This window comes from Penicillium odoratum, assembly GCF_028828045.1.
Source record: "Penicillium odoratum strain IBT 22623 chromosome Unknown utg000005l_segment0_segment0, whole genome shotgun sequence".
Lineage (NCBI taxonomy): Eukaryota > Fungi > Ascomycota > Eurotiomycetes > Eurotiales > Aspergillaceae > Penicillium > Penicillium odoratum.
Window position 1 is genome coordinate 4,101,798 of NW_026643147.1, and position 12,457 is coordinate 4,114,254.

The 12,457-nt window shown below is 48.6% G+C and overlaps 4 protein-coding genes across 4 annotated transcripts; 1 reads left to right on the forward strand and 3 right to left on the reverse strand.

Moving 5' to 3' along the window:
* Window positions 1-1,235: 1,235 nt before the first annotated feature.
* N7520_007080 (cAMP-dependent protein kinase) lies at window positions 1,236-2,535 on the reverse strand (the record flags this gene model as incomplete). Its single annotated transcript, XM_057141014.1, has 4 exons — window positions 1,236-1,955; window positions 2,011-2,135; window positions 2,190-2,279; window positions 2,361-2,535. The coding sequence occupies 4 exons, from the start codon at window positions 2,533-2,535 to the stop codon at window positions 1,236-1,238; spliced, it is 1,110 nt and encodes a 369-aa protein (XP_056995020.1).
* Window positions 2,536-3,352: 817 nt separating this feature from the next.
* On the reverse strand, window positions 3,353-4,251 carry N7520_007081 (V-type proton ATPase proteolipid subunit; the record flags this gene model as incomplete). The annotated part of the gene is made up of 8 exons (XM_057141015.1): window positions 3,353-3,389; window positions 3,447-3,532; window positions 3,586-3,670; window positions 3,726-3,832; window positions 3,885-3,967; window positions 4,028-4,040; window positions 4,097-4,114; window positions 4,204-4,251. 8 exons carry the CDS (start codon window positions 4,249-4,251, stop codon window positions 3,353-3,355), a joined length of 477 nt encoding a protein of 158 aa, XP_056995021.1.
* Window positions 4,252-5,118: 867 nt separating this feature from the next.
* rom2 (putative Rho guanyl nucleotide exchange factor (Rom2)) lies at window positions 5,119-8,859 on the forward strand (the record flags this gene model as incomplete). The annotated part of the gene is made up of 3 exons (XM_057141016.1): window positions 5,119-7,807; window positions 7,861-8,723; window positions 8,779-8,859. The coding sequence occupies 3 exons, from the start codon at window positions 5,119-5,121 to the stop codon at window positions 8,857-8,859; spliced, it is 3,633 nt and encodes a 1,210-aa protein (XP_056995022.1).
* Window positions 8,860-10,883: 2,024 nt separating this feature from the next.
* Window positions 10,884-12,286, reverse strand: aspA (uncharacterized protein; the record flags this gene model as incomplete). The annotated part of the gene is made up of 5 exons (XM_057141017.1): window positions 10,884-11,121; window positions 11,175-11,767; window positions 11,828-11,919; window positions 11,991-12,107; window positions 12,172-12,286. The coding sequence occupies 5 exons, from the start codon at window positions 12,284-12,286 to the stop codon at window positions 10,884-10,886; spliced, it is 1,155 nt and encodes a 384-aa protein (XP_056995023.1).
* Window positions 12,287-12,457: the final 171 nt, after the last annotated feature.

The window sequence follows — 12,457 nt, forward strand, 5'->3', positions numbered from 1 at the left end:
TCAGCCCAAGGCTTAAAAAACCCTTCCACCTGACTCGACCGTGCACCTAAAAGGGAAGAACTTGCTGTTATACTACGAACACCCATACCCCATTTCCAATACCCATCAACAATTTTATCCTCGATTTTCTCCAAACCTGCAATTTCCCCCTCCCAACACCTCACCATCCCCTCACATAAAGTTTATCTTGCTATATGCCCTGCAGATGATGCTACAGGGCTGTTTTCTCCTTGTGGTATGCACGGCCCATGTTTCATGATTTTCGCACATATGATTCCCATACTTGTTATTGCTTTTTTCCACTTCTTGTGCTGTACACAACTTTGACATGATAGCTAAATGGACTGTGGATCAGTTTATGATAGACCTTTCGAACGTTCACTATTTCGGTTTCTTAATGTAATATCTCGTGGCTATGCTGGTATATGTTTCATCAATGATTAACAGTAGGTTCGGTTCTAGCATTTGAATGTAGGCTATCGTGGGTGCATACTAGGCTACGATATGCCCTTGCAGGCATCCGCCAACATTGAATAAAAATAATGATATATCTCGAGATACTTCACTAAGACTATATGTACGTCTCTGTCGATCAAATAAAGTATAAGTATAAACAAGAAACCATCAAATCCGCCAATAATCGAAAAAAATCACCGTGAAGTTACCCTATATAATCAGCCAGGTGCATTGCAGATTATAAGTGGATTAGATCATGGAACAAATCATCAGCATTAATCAACTCTGTCCTTCAAAGCCTGAATGTGCTCAAAAAACAAGTCAAAAACCAAAGAAACTTGTAGGGTATCAGAGTGGGGGTGCAAGTAGAAGGGGTCTGAGAGCTGACGTCAGACCAAACATTCATGGCAACATCGACTGAGGACCTTGCATACGATGAAACGATTAACCCGAGCGAGATTTGTCGTCCCGACCCCCACTATTACGTGGGGGCGAGGGGCAGGGAGTGGGAGCAGGAAGGTTGTTGATATGGCCTGCTTCAAGGGCCGAAGCTAGTATGTAGGCAAGAATTCCTCGAGCCTATATGTGGGATTCAAACTCTAAGGCTGACGGGCCAGAGGCAGTTAATGCCAGTGAGATGGTGAGCCGATTTGATTCGGTCCCAAGGAATATCAGAGGGGGAGAGAGAGCCACAATCCCTTTATATCTGAGGCCTGAGTTGAGGAGGTCGTTGAAACATGGCATGCTCAAGAAAAGGACGACCGCTAATGAAGGAATCATCAGAAATCACTGAACAGAGGCTCGAATTTCTTCTTCAGGTCTTCAGTGTAGATATTTTGGTTTTTTGTATCGATGTCTGGGTAATCTTCGAAGTTACCGGCGTCGGCGGCGTGAGATACTCGGGGAATAATCGGTCCCTTGACACGTTTGTAGAAGAGATCATCCCATGCAACACCTGCGAAGAACGGGTGGGATTTCACGCGCGTTGAGCCACCAGAGATATGCCCCAGTCGTTCCGAGGGGTTTGTTTTGCACAGTAGGGAGACGATATTCTGAGCTGCTGGTGGCATATTTGGTGGGAAACGTAGTCGGCCTTCCACAATTTGTTCATAGATGCGCATAGGATTTTGATCCCAGAATGGAGGCTGTCCCACCAAGAATTCGTAGATTAGGATCCCCAGAGCCCACCAGTCCACTGCAAGTCCATGTCCACTGTTATGAATGACTTCCGGGGCTAGATATTCGGGGGTTCCACACAGAGTATATGTCTCGCGATTGTCCACTTGCTTTGCAAAGCCAAAGTCCACGAGTTTGATATGGCCGTCCACGTCAAGGAGAATGTTCTCTGGCTTCAAGTCGCGGTAAGCGACACCATGAACATCATGCAGGAATTCGATCGTCATGGTTATTTCGGCGGCATAAATCCTCGATGTCTCTTCGTTGAACCGGCGTGATCGTCGGAGATAAGTAAAAATCTCGCCTCCGGGGCAAAATTCCAACTGCGATTCGGATTAGAACCTGCAAAGCCCGAGGCTGACAACGGCGGGCCCTTACCAACATATAAAGATTTTGTTCATCCGAAAAGGATGCCACCAAGGTTGTGATAAAAGGGTGGTCGACAACCGCCGCAAGAGTCTTGCGCTCGTTGCGTACATGTTCCACCTGTTTCAGCTTGATGACTGTGGTCCAGTTAGTGTCGGATCTGTGCGGCTGTGAGACAAAGGCGCACTCACCATCGGCTTTGCGAAGTATCTTCAATGCGTAGACTTTATTCTTGTCCTTCTGGTCCTTCAATCTTGCGAGCCATACTCGGGCGAAAGTACCTAGAAGCCACCCAAGAAAAAAGAGTCAGATTCCAAGGCACAAGTCGCGATAAGCTCACGGAGTGAAGGAGGAGTGCTGACCAGTGCCAAGAGTCTTCAAAAGAGCAAAATCATTGACCTGCAACTTTCTTGAGGAGATACACAGGGGTTTTTCGTCCTGGCGCTCGGTGATTACGAACGGGTTCAAGGCTCGAGCCGGAGCGCGGAAGGCCTGGACCAGCTTCTTCTCCGTCTGGTGGAGATCGTGGGTCCGCATATTGTTGTTATTGGGAGGGAAAGGATTGGCTTGCCCTTCAAGTGGTGTAGTATGCTCGATTGTCCCGGTTGCGATTGGCGTGGCCGAGCATCTCCGTTTCGTCGTGGGCGAGGATAAGGGAAAAAAAGTATAAAGAGCCCACCCCGTTAGCGCGCCACACCAGATCGCGTCAGCAACGCAGCTTTGGATTCAGAGGCTCCTAGGTTAAACCGAACAACATTTGCCAGCTTGAATCTCCAAATGAAAATAGAGAAATGGGGGTTCGAGCACAAGACGCGGGGCAGATGTTGCGAAAGGAAGTTCTGCCAGCTCTGACGTATCCCATGGGGGCGGGGCTGCACGGGGGACTACGGTTTACGGTGATAAATCGGAACCTTTATTGGGCTGACATTTTGCATTTTTTGGTTTTCGATCGCAGTTGATGACATGATGAGTGATATACCTGAGTCTAGTGAACATGTAAGCTTAGCATAGACTAAGTCTATCGTGAATTGCCTATATGTTAGCTGCCTATAGGGTGAGAGAATCAGGTAGTAAAAGGGTCCATTCCCGAGGTCACCAGGTCCCAATCTATATGCGCACAAGGCTCTTCAATGTTTATAATACATCCCGAAAATAGAATAAAGAAGAAAGGAGTCCATGCGATTCCGAAGCCAGCTGGTCCAGATCTCGATCCTGGAGATTCATGGCTCGTGGGCCTCCCCAGAAAAGCTGTCGAATACATTTTTTGGATTGGAACAAGAGATGATAGAAAATTGATACAATCATATAATGCTGAGAAGCGAAGGCGCATGAAGTGGTTGCAAAAGCAACACGCTCAAGATTTGGAGTTCAAAATCAAGCCAACAATCAAACTAGTCATGGTGTTAGCAGTTGCACTGTTCATAGATTCGTCTGATCTCAACACATACCCGTACAGACCGAGAACTTCGCCGAAAATGAGAATCAAGATCATGCCCACGTAGACTCGAGACTGTTGCATGTATGCCCGGACACCCTGATATGGTCATTAGCACCAAACCTATCTCACAAGGCACTTCGCATCCTTACCGCATCACCAACCACACCAATTGTATATCCAGCGGCCACACCTGTGAGACCAACTGATAATCCAGCAGCCAAATGCATGATCGACCTGTATCCAAACCGTCAACTTCCGGCCCGGAGAATACCCTCGCTACCCAACCTACCTGTATAAACTTGTATTCGTCGTCGGTTGGAGTGCTCCTGCGATCAGGACGGAAATGACAAGGCCATAGACTGCGATAATACCGGACATGACGACGGGGATGAGGGACTTGAGAATCCAAGTTAATGCGCTGCCATACCCAAGAAGTCGTATTACTTACCTTCATGATCAAGTCCGGTCGGTATGAGCCAACACCGGCAATACCGATACCAGACTTGGCTGTGCCATATGCCGCTCCTGCACCTGTGTTGAGGGTAAGCTATGATTCTCCGATCAGATCAGGTCATGTGTTGAGCCACGTACATCCGAAGATCATCTTTAAAGGGCAGCCGTTAGTAACCTGTCACGTTTTGATTATCTGTTGAAACTCACTGCAGCAGCAACTCCGGCCTATTAGAAAATTGGGTTAGTATATCATTTCTCTGTAGCTTGAAGCTTGAAGCTTGAAGCTCGAAGCTCCAGTAGGCTGGGCAACTCACGAAGGAGAGGAACGGGGCAAAGTCGGGCGCGAACTCGCTTTCGGCCATGATGGGTAGACCTCGCAGAGAAAGTGACAAGATAAAAAAGAAAGACGAGAGCTTAACTCTCGTTGAGGTAAGACTAGAATTGGGGGAGGGGGAGGTAGGAGGGATAGGGAGTAGTGTTGGTCAGTACTGGTTGGCTGTTTGGATGTTGGTTTGTCACTTTTGGTCCGCCGTAGCCCTTCTAGCGCTTCCCCCCTCGGTGTGACCGACCGTGACATTACCTTACCGCCTGATGAAGGATCAACTCCACCTTAACTCCGTCTAACTCCAGTACAAATTCCCCATAAACTGGTATTAGTGGTAATTTCAATACACAATACCGGCCGTACACCTCAACCTCGATCCTCTCTCTCCTGGTCCCTCCATAACCCCCCAGTTCCTTTTGTTTCAACACTTCCGTCCCCACACCTCTCTTCTCCCCTCTCCGGCTCTTGGTGGCTTGTAACTGGAGGATGCTGAGGGTATGATATACCAAGGAGCCCTGACTTTGTTGCGCTCACGGCTCCTGGCGCTCTCCGGCTATTGAATATCGCCATTCTCAATCCAAATCCAATCTCTAGGAAACAACCGAAGGACAGCGATGGCATATTGAAGATTCTACATTTGCACAAAAATTACGACTCTTATCACATCGGATCAAACCCATTGTTCCTGGGGGAATTGCCATTTTTTCCCACTGGTCCTTCCGTTCTCTACGATCTTGAATCAGCCACTCTTGCGACGCCCTGAACGCTCTCCACGATCAACTCGGATACCACCCCTCCCCTAAGCCGAAAACCCGCACCCTCATCCTTTTGCCATCCTCGTATCAACACCGTTTCCGAAAATTCAGATCGGACCTATTCGATTCAGATTTAACCTCGGGGGAACATGGCGGATTTGGGAGCCCAGCGTAACCGGAACTACCGGCCTTATGGCGCGGCCTCATCCACACAGCGAGATGCTGCGTATTCTGATATCTTTGGCAGTGCGCCGCCACCAGGCCGCTCCCAAACGATGACCTCGCAGACTCCCCAGCTCCCTCAAGGTCGGGCTCACACTATGTCGTCGCAAGTGCCGCACCCCCAATTCCATCGGCAGCCTCCCCCGCCAACACGACAAATGCCCAACGGATATGGACCACCGCCGCCATCTGCGCCAGCGAATGGATACGCTCCTGCGCCATCGTCGGGAGCCTACCAGGCATACAATCCAACTGGTGCGACGATGGGGTCGCAACCGCCGCGACCGTATTCGGGACGCCCCCCCGTGTACCCCCGACCCCATCGCGTGGATTCCAGACAGGGACCAACACCCCAGTATCCGGACCCCCGGGATTTCAGTCGTCCTATGCCTCCGCCTGCCTTAAACTCCGATGCGGGAAGGTCACGATCGATGGCCAAATTGACTGGACCGTCTCAACCACTGACACCGAGCAACTTCAACCACACATCGGCGATCGCTTCTCGCCGCGAGCCATATCATGCTGGTGCCCCAACAATGACTCAACTAGGCCGACCAGTCCCGGAAAGGCATGTCAACGAGCGAGCCATGTCGATGACCAGCTACGCGTCGGCGCCGGACCACACCCACATCATGGGCAGTGGTCGACAAATTCCCCATCGACGACCACCATCCGGTCATGAGCAATCGGTACCGACAAGATATGATTCCATGCCGACGAATGTCGGCGAAGGGTATACAAATGCAAATTCTCGCTCGCCAAGTGAAGCTTCAACACGATCTCGTACTATGTCGATGGCGTCAACTATTAATCCTGATCGCACGATGAGCGCCCTGAGTCAATCGACCCAACAGTCTGGACAGACCTTGACTGTTTCAAGTGGCTCGCAGCGCAGAGTTCCTGTGGTTTACCCCGCTCTACTTTCTCGCGTCGCCGATGTGTTCCGGGAGAAAATCTCGCTTGGCGAGCGCCAAAAGAACGCCTTGTCTTATCAAAATGCTTTCTCCGGTACGGATGCCGTAGACTTGATTGGTTCCATCGTGCGAACAAATGATCGCAACCTTGCTCTTCTGTTAGGTCGAGCACTGGATGCTCAGAAATTCTTCCACGATGTCACCTATGACCATCGTCTTCGGGATGCTCCCGGTGAGGTGTATCAATTCAAGGAAACTATGGGAGAGGATACCCTCAGCTCGGAAGTCAATGGCGTGTTTACTCTCTTAACCGAATGCTACTCTCCAACCTGTAACCGAGACAGTCTCTGTTATTCTATTGCTTGTCCGCGGCGTTTGGAGCAGCAGGCGAGGTTGAACTTGAAGCCTCAGCCGGTTCTGAGAACCTCGGGATCTAAGGGCAGCCTGCACATCGACGATGACGATGATAATGACAATCAAAAACTCTGGATCAACATGGTTCCGAAGGAAGTTTCTGACACTTTGGATGACCGTGAGAAGAAACGTCAAGAGATTATTTTTGAGATCATGTATACCGAACGCGATTTCGTCAAAGATCTGGAGTATTTGCGAGATTTCTGGATGCGCCCCTTGCGTGCCGCAGGGCCAAACCAAACATCCCCTATTCCTGAACACCGACGAGAAAAATTCATTCGAACCGTCTTTGGAAACTGCTTGGAGGTTTTGAAGGTCAACGGTGGTCTGTGCGAAGCCTTGAACGCAAGGCAGAAGGAAAGCCAGATCGTTCAAACCGTTGGTGATATTTTCCTTCAGCATGTGCCTCGATTTGACCCTTTCATCAAGTATGGTGCCAATCAACTTTACGGAAAGTATGAGTTTGAGAAAGAAAAAGCATCTAACCAGCCATTTTCCAAATTCGTTGATGACACTGAACGTCTGAAGGAGTCTCGAAAGCTGGAGTTGAACGGTTATCTCACCAAGCCAACCACTCGTCTGGCCCGATACCCACTTCTTCTCGAGTCTGTCTTGAAGCATACTGCGGATGACAACCCAGATAAGAAGGACATTCCTGAGGCCGTGAAGATGATCAAGGGCTTTTTGACTCGTGTCAATACCGAGAGTGGTAAGGCCGAAAATCACTTCAACTTGGTGCAGTTGAATGCTGCGCTGAAATTCGGCCCAGGTGACTATGTTGACCTGAAGCTTACCGAGGAGAATCGACAAATGCTCTCGAAGATGGCATTCAAGAAGACTACTGCTGAGAGTTCAGAAGTAACAGCCTATCTTTTCGACCATGCGGTTCTTCTCGTTCGCATCAAAATTGTCAACAAGCGGGAAGAATATCGGGTTTACAAAAAGCCCATTCCTCTTGAGCTATTGGTTATTGCTCAAATGGATGAGGTTGTTCCACGTCTGGGAATTGCAAAGAGACCCTCGTCTAGTCTTCTGTCCAACAAGGCTGCGCCAAATCCTCCTCCCGCCAAAGATGGCGGCTTGCCAATCACATTCAGACATCTTGGAAAGGGAGGCTACGAACAGACACTGTATGCCACATCTCCAACCCAGAGACGGAAGTTTATCGAAATGGTGGAAGAGCAACAGAGAAAGCTTTGGGAGCGAAATAGCAACTTCTACAACAAGACAGTCCTCTGCGAGAATTTCTTCTCAGCAATTAATCGTGTCAACTGTCTTGTTCCCGTCGGTAAGTCTATCTCCAGCATCTGTGAATCTCCTGCCCTACTAACGATTTTATAGATGGAGGTCGAAAGCTAGTCTACGGCACTGACAGCGGCATTTATATCTCTGATCGCTGGCCCAAGGATAAGTCGGCCAAACCTCGCCGGGTTCTGGAAGCCAGTCAGGTTACGCAAATCGATATTTTGGAAGAGTATCAGCTACTCCTGGTATTAGCGAACAAGACTTTATCATCTTATCCAATGGAGGCACTCGAATTAACAGAGGGTCAGAATGCCATGGCCAAGCGACCAAAGAAGATTCAAGGCCATGCCAATTTCTTCAAAGCAGGCATTGGTCTCGGACGGCACCTTGTTTGCTCGGTGAAGACATCGGCGTTGTCTAGTACCATCAAGGTCTACGAGCCAATGGACAACTTGGCAAAGGGAAAAAAGAAGTCTGCTGTGAGCAAAATGTTCCAGAGTGGTCAGGACACGTTGAAGCCATTCAAGGAATATTACATCCCAGCCGAATCATCCTCAATTCATTTCCTGCGCTCCACATTATGTGTTGGTTGTGCTCGAGGCTTTGAGGTCGTCAGTCTCGAGACCACAGAGACCCAGTCTCTTTTGGACCAAGCCGATACCTCTCTTGACTTTGTGGCCCGCAAGGAGAATGTCAAGCCTATTCATATTGAACGTATGAATGGAGAGTTCCTTCTGAACTACAGCGATTTCTCGTTCTTTGTGAACCGCAATGGATGGCGGGCTCGTCCCGACTGGAGGATCTCATGGGAGGGCAACCCGAATGCATTCGCACTCTCTTACCCTTACATCCTGGCATTTGAGCCCAATTTTGTTGAAATTCGACATGTTGAAACAAGTGAACTGATTCATATCATGACTGGGAAAAACATCCGCATGCTGCATTCTTCCACGCGAGAGGTATGTCATCTTGAATCGCCACTGTCATTATTTCTTACTAACATCTCCAATTTAGATCATCTATGCGTATGAAGACGAGAAGGGTGAGGATGTGGTTGCTAGCTTGGACTTCTGGAGCAAGCCTCAGCAAGCGTAATCTCCACCAGTCACAAACACATCCAAAAGAACGTTCCAGACGTTCTTGCTCTCCTCCCTGCTTCAATCCTAATCAATGAAAGGGTTGGCGTTCCGGGAAGCTAGGGTCCTGGGTTCTTTTCTTGGGATAAATTTCCTTGAAATGGACCACTGCAAACACGTAGATGTTCTGCTCTGGGTCCGACAGTGTCATTGACATCTCCATGCTCTACCTTCGGGCCTGTCCATATGCTTTCTATCTCCCGTGGGCTACTTCGACCCAGACAATCAATCCCTGTCAGTGTCCTCTGTGATGTATACTAGGTCTTGACAAATGTTCGGTCCACACCATCTAACCCTTCATCAACACCACTTCCTCTCAACCTCGTTTCTCAAAAGAACCTCAGTAAGAGTGTTCCTCTCTTGTCTCGTTTCTGTGTGTACAATGGAGCGCAAATACCACTTCTTGCGTGTCTGATTTTCTCTTTTCACCTCGCTGTTCCACTTTCCTACATCCTCAGCATTTTCTTCTTCCCCGTCCTTTCTTAAAATTTTATTCATTTCTTTCACCACCCATTATCTTAGTGTTCTCGTTTTTTGTATTCCGCATGGCCTGCGTGATGACCAGGTTAAATTCTCATTCAAATTTCCCAACTAGCTTTTTCTTTCCAATTCCTCTTCTGTAATGTTCATGGTAGCGTTGCAGCGAGGAGTGGTTACCCCGAGCCGAAGGACAGTGTCAACCTTCCTGGTCTGATTTATTTGGGACACATTATCCTAAATTAAACATTTGAAGGCCCAAGTGCCACTGAAGGCCTCAATCGAGCACTTCCAAGAACCTTGGAATCCATGGATGTTTGCAAGGTTGGTTCCAATGCAAGCGAGAGTGTCTAGCGGGTAACATGTATCGCAAAAGTAGATTTAGAACCCTCCAATTTCTGCGTATGTTTCTTGGAAGATTCAAAGTACATGCACACAGCACATCCATTATACTAGTATCTACATAGGTTCCTACTGGGCAGTTACGTAAATTCATACCCAGCATTAATCTCATACACATACACCCTGGAACTGTGGAAAGTGGACAAAATAAGTCCTCATAGGCACCGTAGTGTAGATATTGGTTCCCACATGTGGTCCGCCCATGGGTGAAAGCCTAACTAATCTGGTATGTAGTATATTGACTCTTCCAATAGCCAGTTTCGGATTATTGCCAAGTTCAAACCATGGAAACTGAAAAGCGCGGCCATAAATTCAATATTCCATGTTTGCAGGGTTCAATTTGAAAAGATAGGGTATGGACTGCATACAATACGCAAACTCCGTACCTTACCAACGGATATAGTGATCGTTTTTCAAAGCTACACACAAATCCCAAGATGCTTAATAAGAATTGAGTAAGACCAGGATACTTTTCTCATTGACTACAAAGCTAGGGAGGATTAAAAGTGAGGATAGAAACAAGGGCTCCAAAAACGCGAAAGACAAAAGGGAGAGGGAATCTGCGCTGCTGACTTTAGACAAGTTGCTAGGGGCGATGGTAAATTGAAACAGGAAGAGATGAGACCCCCCAGGGGAAATAGAAGATCTGGGGCAAAAGAGAAAAAGGGAAGGGAAGATGAGAGAAATTCGAACTCCGGGGTAGCGAGGCGGAGATAACAAGGAACAGCAAAGGAAAGGATGCTTGTTTTTCTTTTCTCAAGATTTTGTATGCGAATGCATGCATCCAATAGTGATAGAAACTCGTAGCTGGGTATAATCAAGAATTGAGTCGTTGATGAGTCAATTCCCAGAAACTGAAATACAGTACCCATCGTCAAAAGCTGGAAAGTTGCACACTATGTTGTGATTTTGCCAATCTCCGCAGAGACCATCGGGAAGAGAGGGAAGAAGTAGAAGGAAGCCAGAAAAAAAAAGCTATTAACGTGAATAAACAGTCAATATTATCCCCATAAAGAAAAATCAAGTCCATGATTTTGGCACAAACGGTATCACTTAGCGAACCGGCGCCCCGCTGAAAAAAGCCGCATCGTCGACAGGGTATATCTAGGCCTCTCCATTGGCTTCGGTGACATTGTTCTGGCTTGCCTCGCGCGCCATGCGAGCTTCGATCTCCCGTAGCTGGCTCTCGCGAGCCAGCAATTCCTGCCGCTTCTCGGCAATCTCGCGCTGCACCTTGATTTCGATTTCGCGCAGCTTCTCCTCCTCGCGGCGCAGCTGCTCCTCCTTAAGACGGACAGATTGAGAAGCGAGGTCTTCGGGGTTCATGGAGGAGTCTCCCATGCTGTGGAGAGGTTAGCATTTTAATTCAGTAAACGGGAATAATAGCAAACGTACCCAGAAGAACCGTCCACACTCTTACTGAGCTTCTCAGTACGGTAGTTTTCGTAAAGGAAGTCATGGGTGATCTCCTTCAGATCGGCCAAATGGCTGTGAAGGAGAGCACTGCGGATAGCCAGGAAGTCCGAGTGCCGGGGGTTCTCAACCTCGACCACACCCCATGGGTACTGACGGGCGCGAACCTTGCGGTTCTCAATCTCAACGAAATCCTCCGAGCCGACGATGGCGAAAGGCATCATGCCTCGGAGCTCAGCGTTCTCCTCAACGGTATCCTCATCATCCTCCTCAATATCATAAGGGAAGTTGTAGACGGGAATGCGGTAGTGTTCGATATCCTCCATAATCAACTTCTTCGACTCGGCCAATTCTGCGGGGGTGAGGGAGTCGGCCTTTCCAATGACGGGAATGACGTTAACACGGGGAGACAAGCGCTTCATCAATTCGATGTCGAGCTCGCGGAGACCATGTCCAGTGGGGGTAATGAAGTACAGTAGGACGTGCACTCGGTTGTCTCTGAAGCGGGGGTTACGCTTAATTCGGGACTCTTCCGCAAGAATGTCATCATATTGGCGCTCGAGGTAGCCAACAATCTCGCCGAAGCTAGAGGAACGAGTTAGCGGGATCCGGGGCCCGGATAAGTGTTAGGAGACATGCCTGGCTTCGTTGTCAATCTGGTCACCGAAACCGGGGGTATCAACAATGGTCAGAGAAATGCGAGTACCCTCCTCATCCAACTCAAGCTCTGCGTTATAACCAATGTCAGATCAGCCTATCCCAAAGCCAATCTCTGAGCAAAAAAGTCGGAATACTTACCGACGGTGACGGGCTTGATGCGGACGCCCTCCTCCAAGTGGGCGTTTTCCGCATCGTCGGCATCCTTGCCCTCTAGAACTTGCTTGCCACAGAGAGTGTTGACAAAGGTTGTGCGACCTAAAATGAGTAATGATGAGTGGACAATTGGCGATTGTGTTCGGAGGAAGAGTTGCGAGCATACCGGTTCCACTAGCACCACACACCATCAAACAGAACTGAATTCCCTTCTTGACATTCTTCTTGCGACGGATCTTCATCTGCCCACGGTGGGGACTCGAGTTAGCTTTGGAGGCCATGTATTTATTTTTTCCCTTTAAGGGTGGAGAGGTATGGGGACCATCGAACTCGGGGTCTCCTATGAGAAATAAAAGGGGAAACACATACCGCGTTGAGAGCCGAAGACATTGTGGGCTAAAGAGGAACAGGAAAAACAAGAGAAATAGATAGGGTGAGGGGGTATCCAAAGC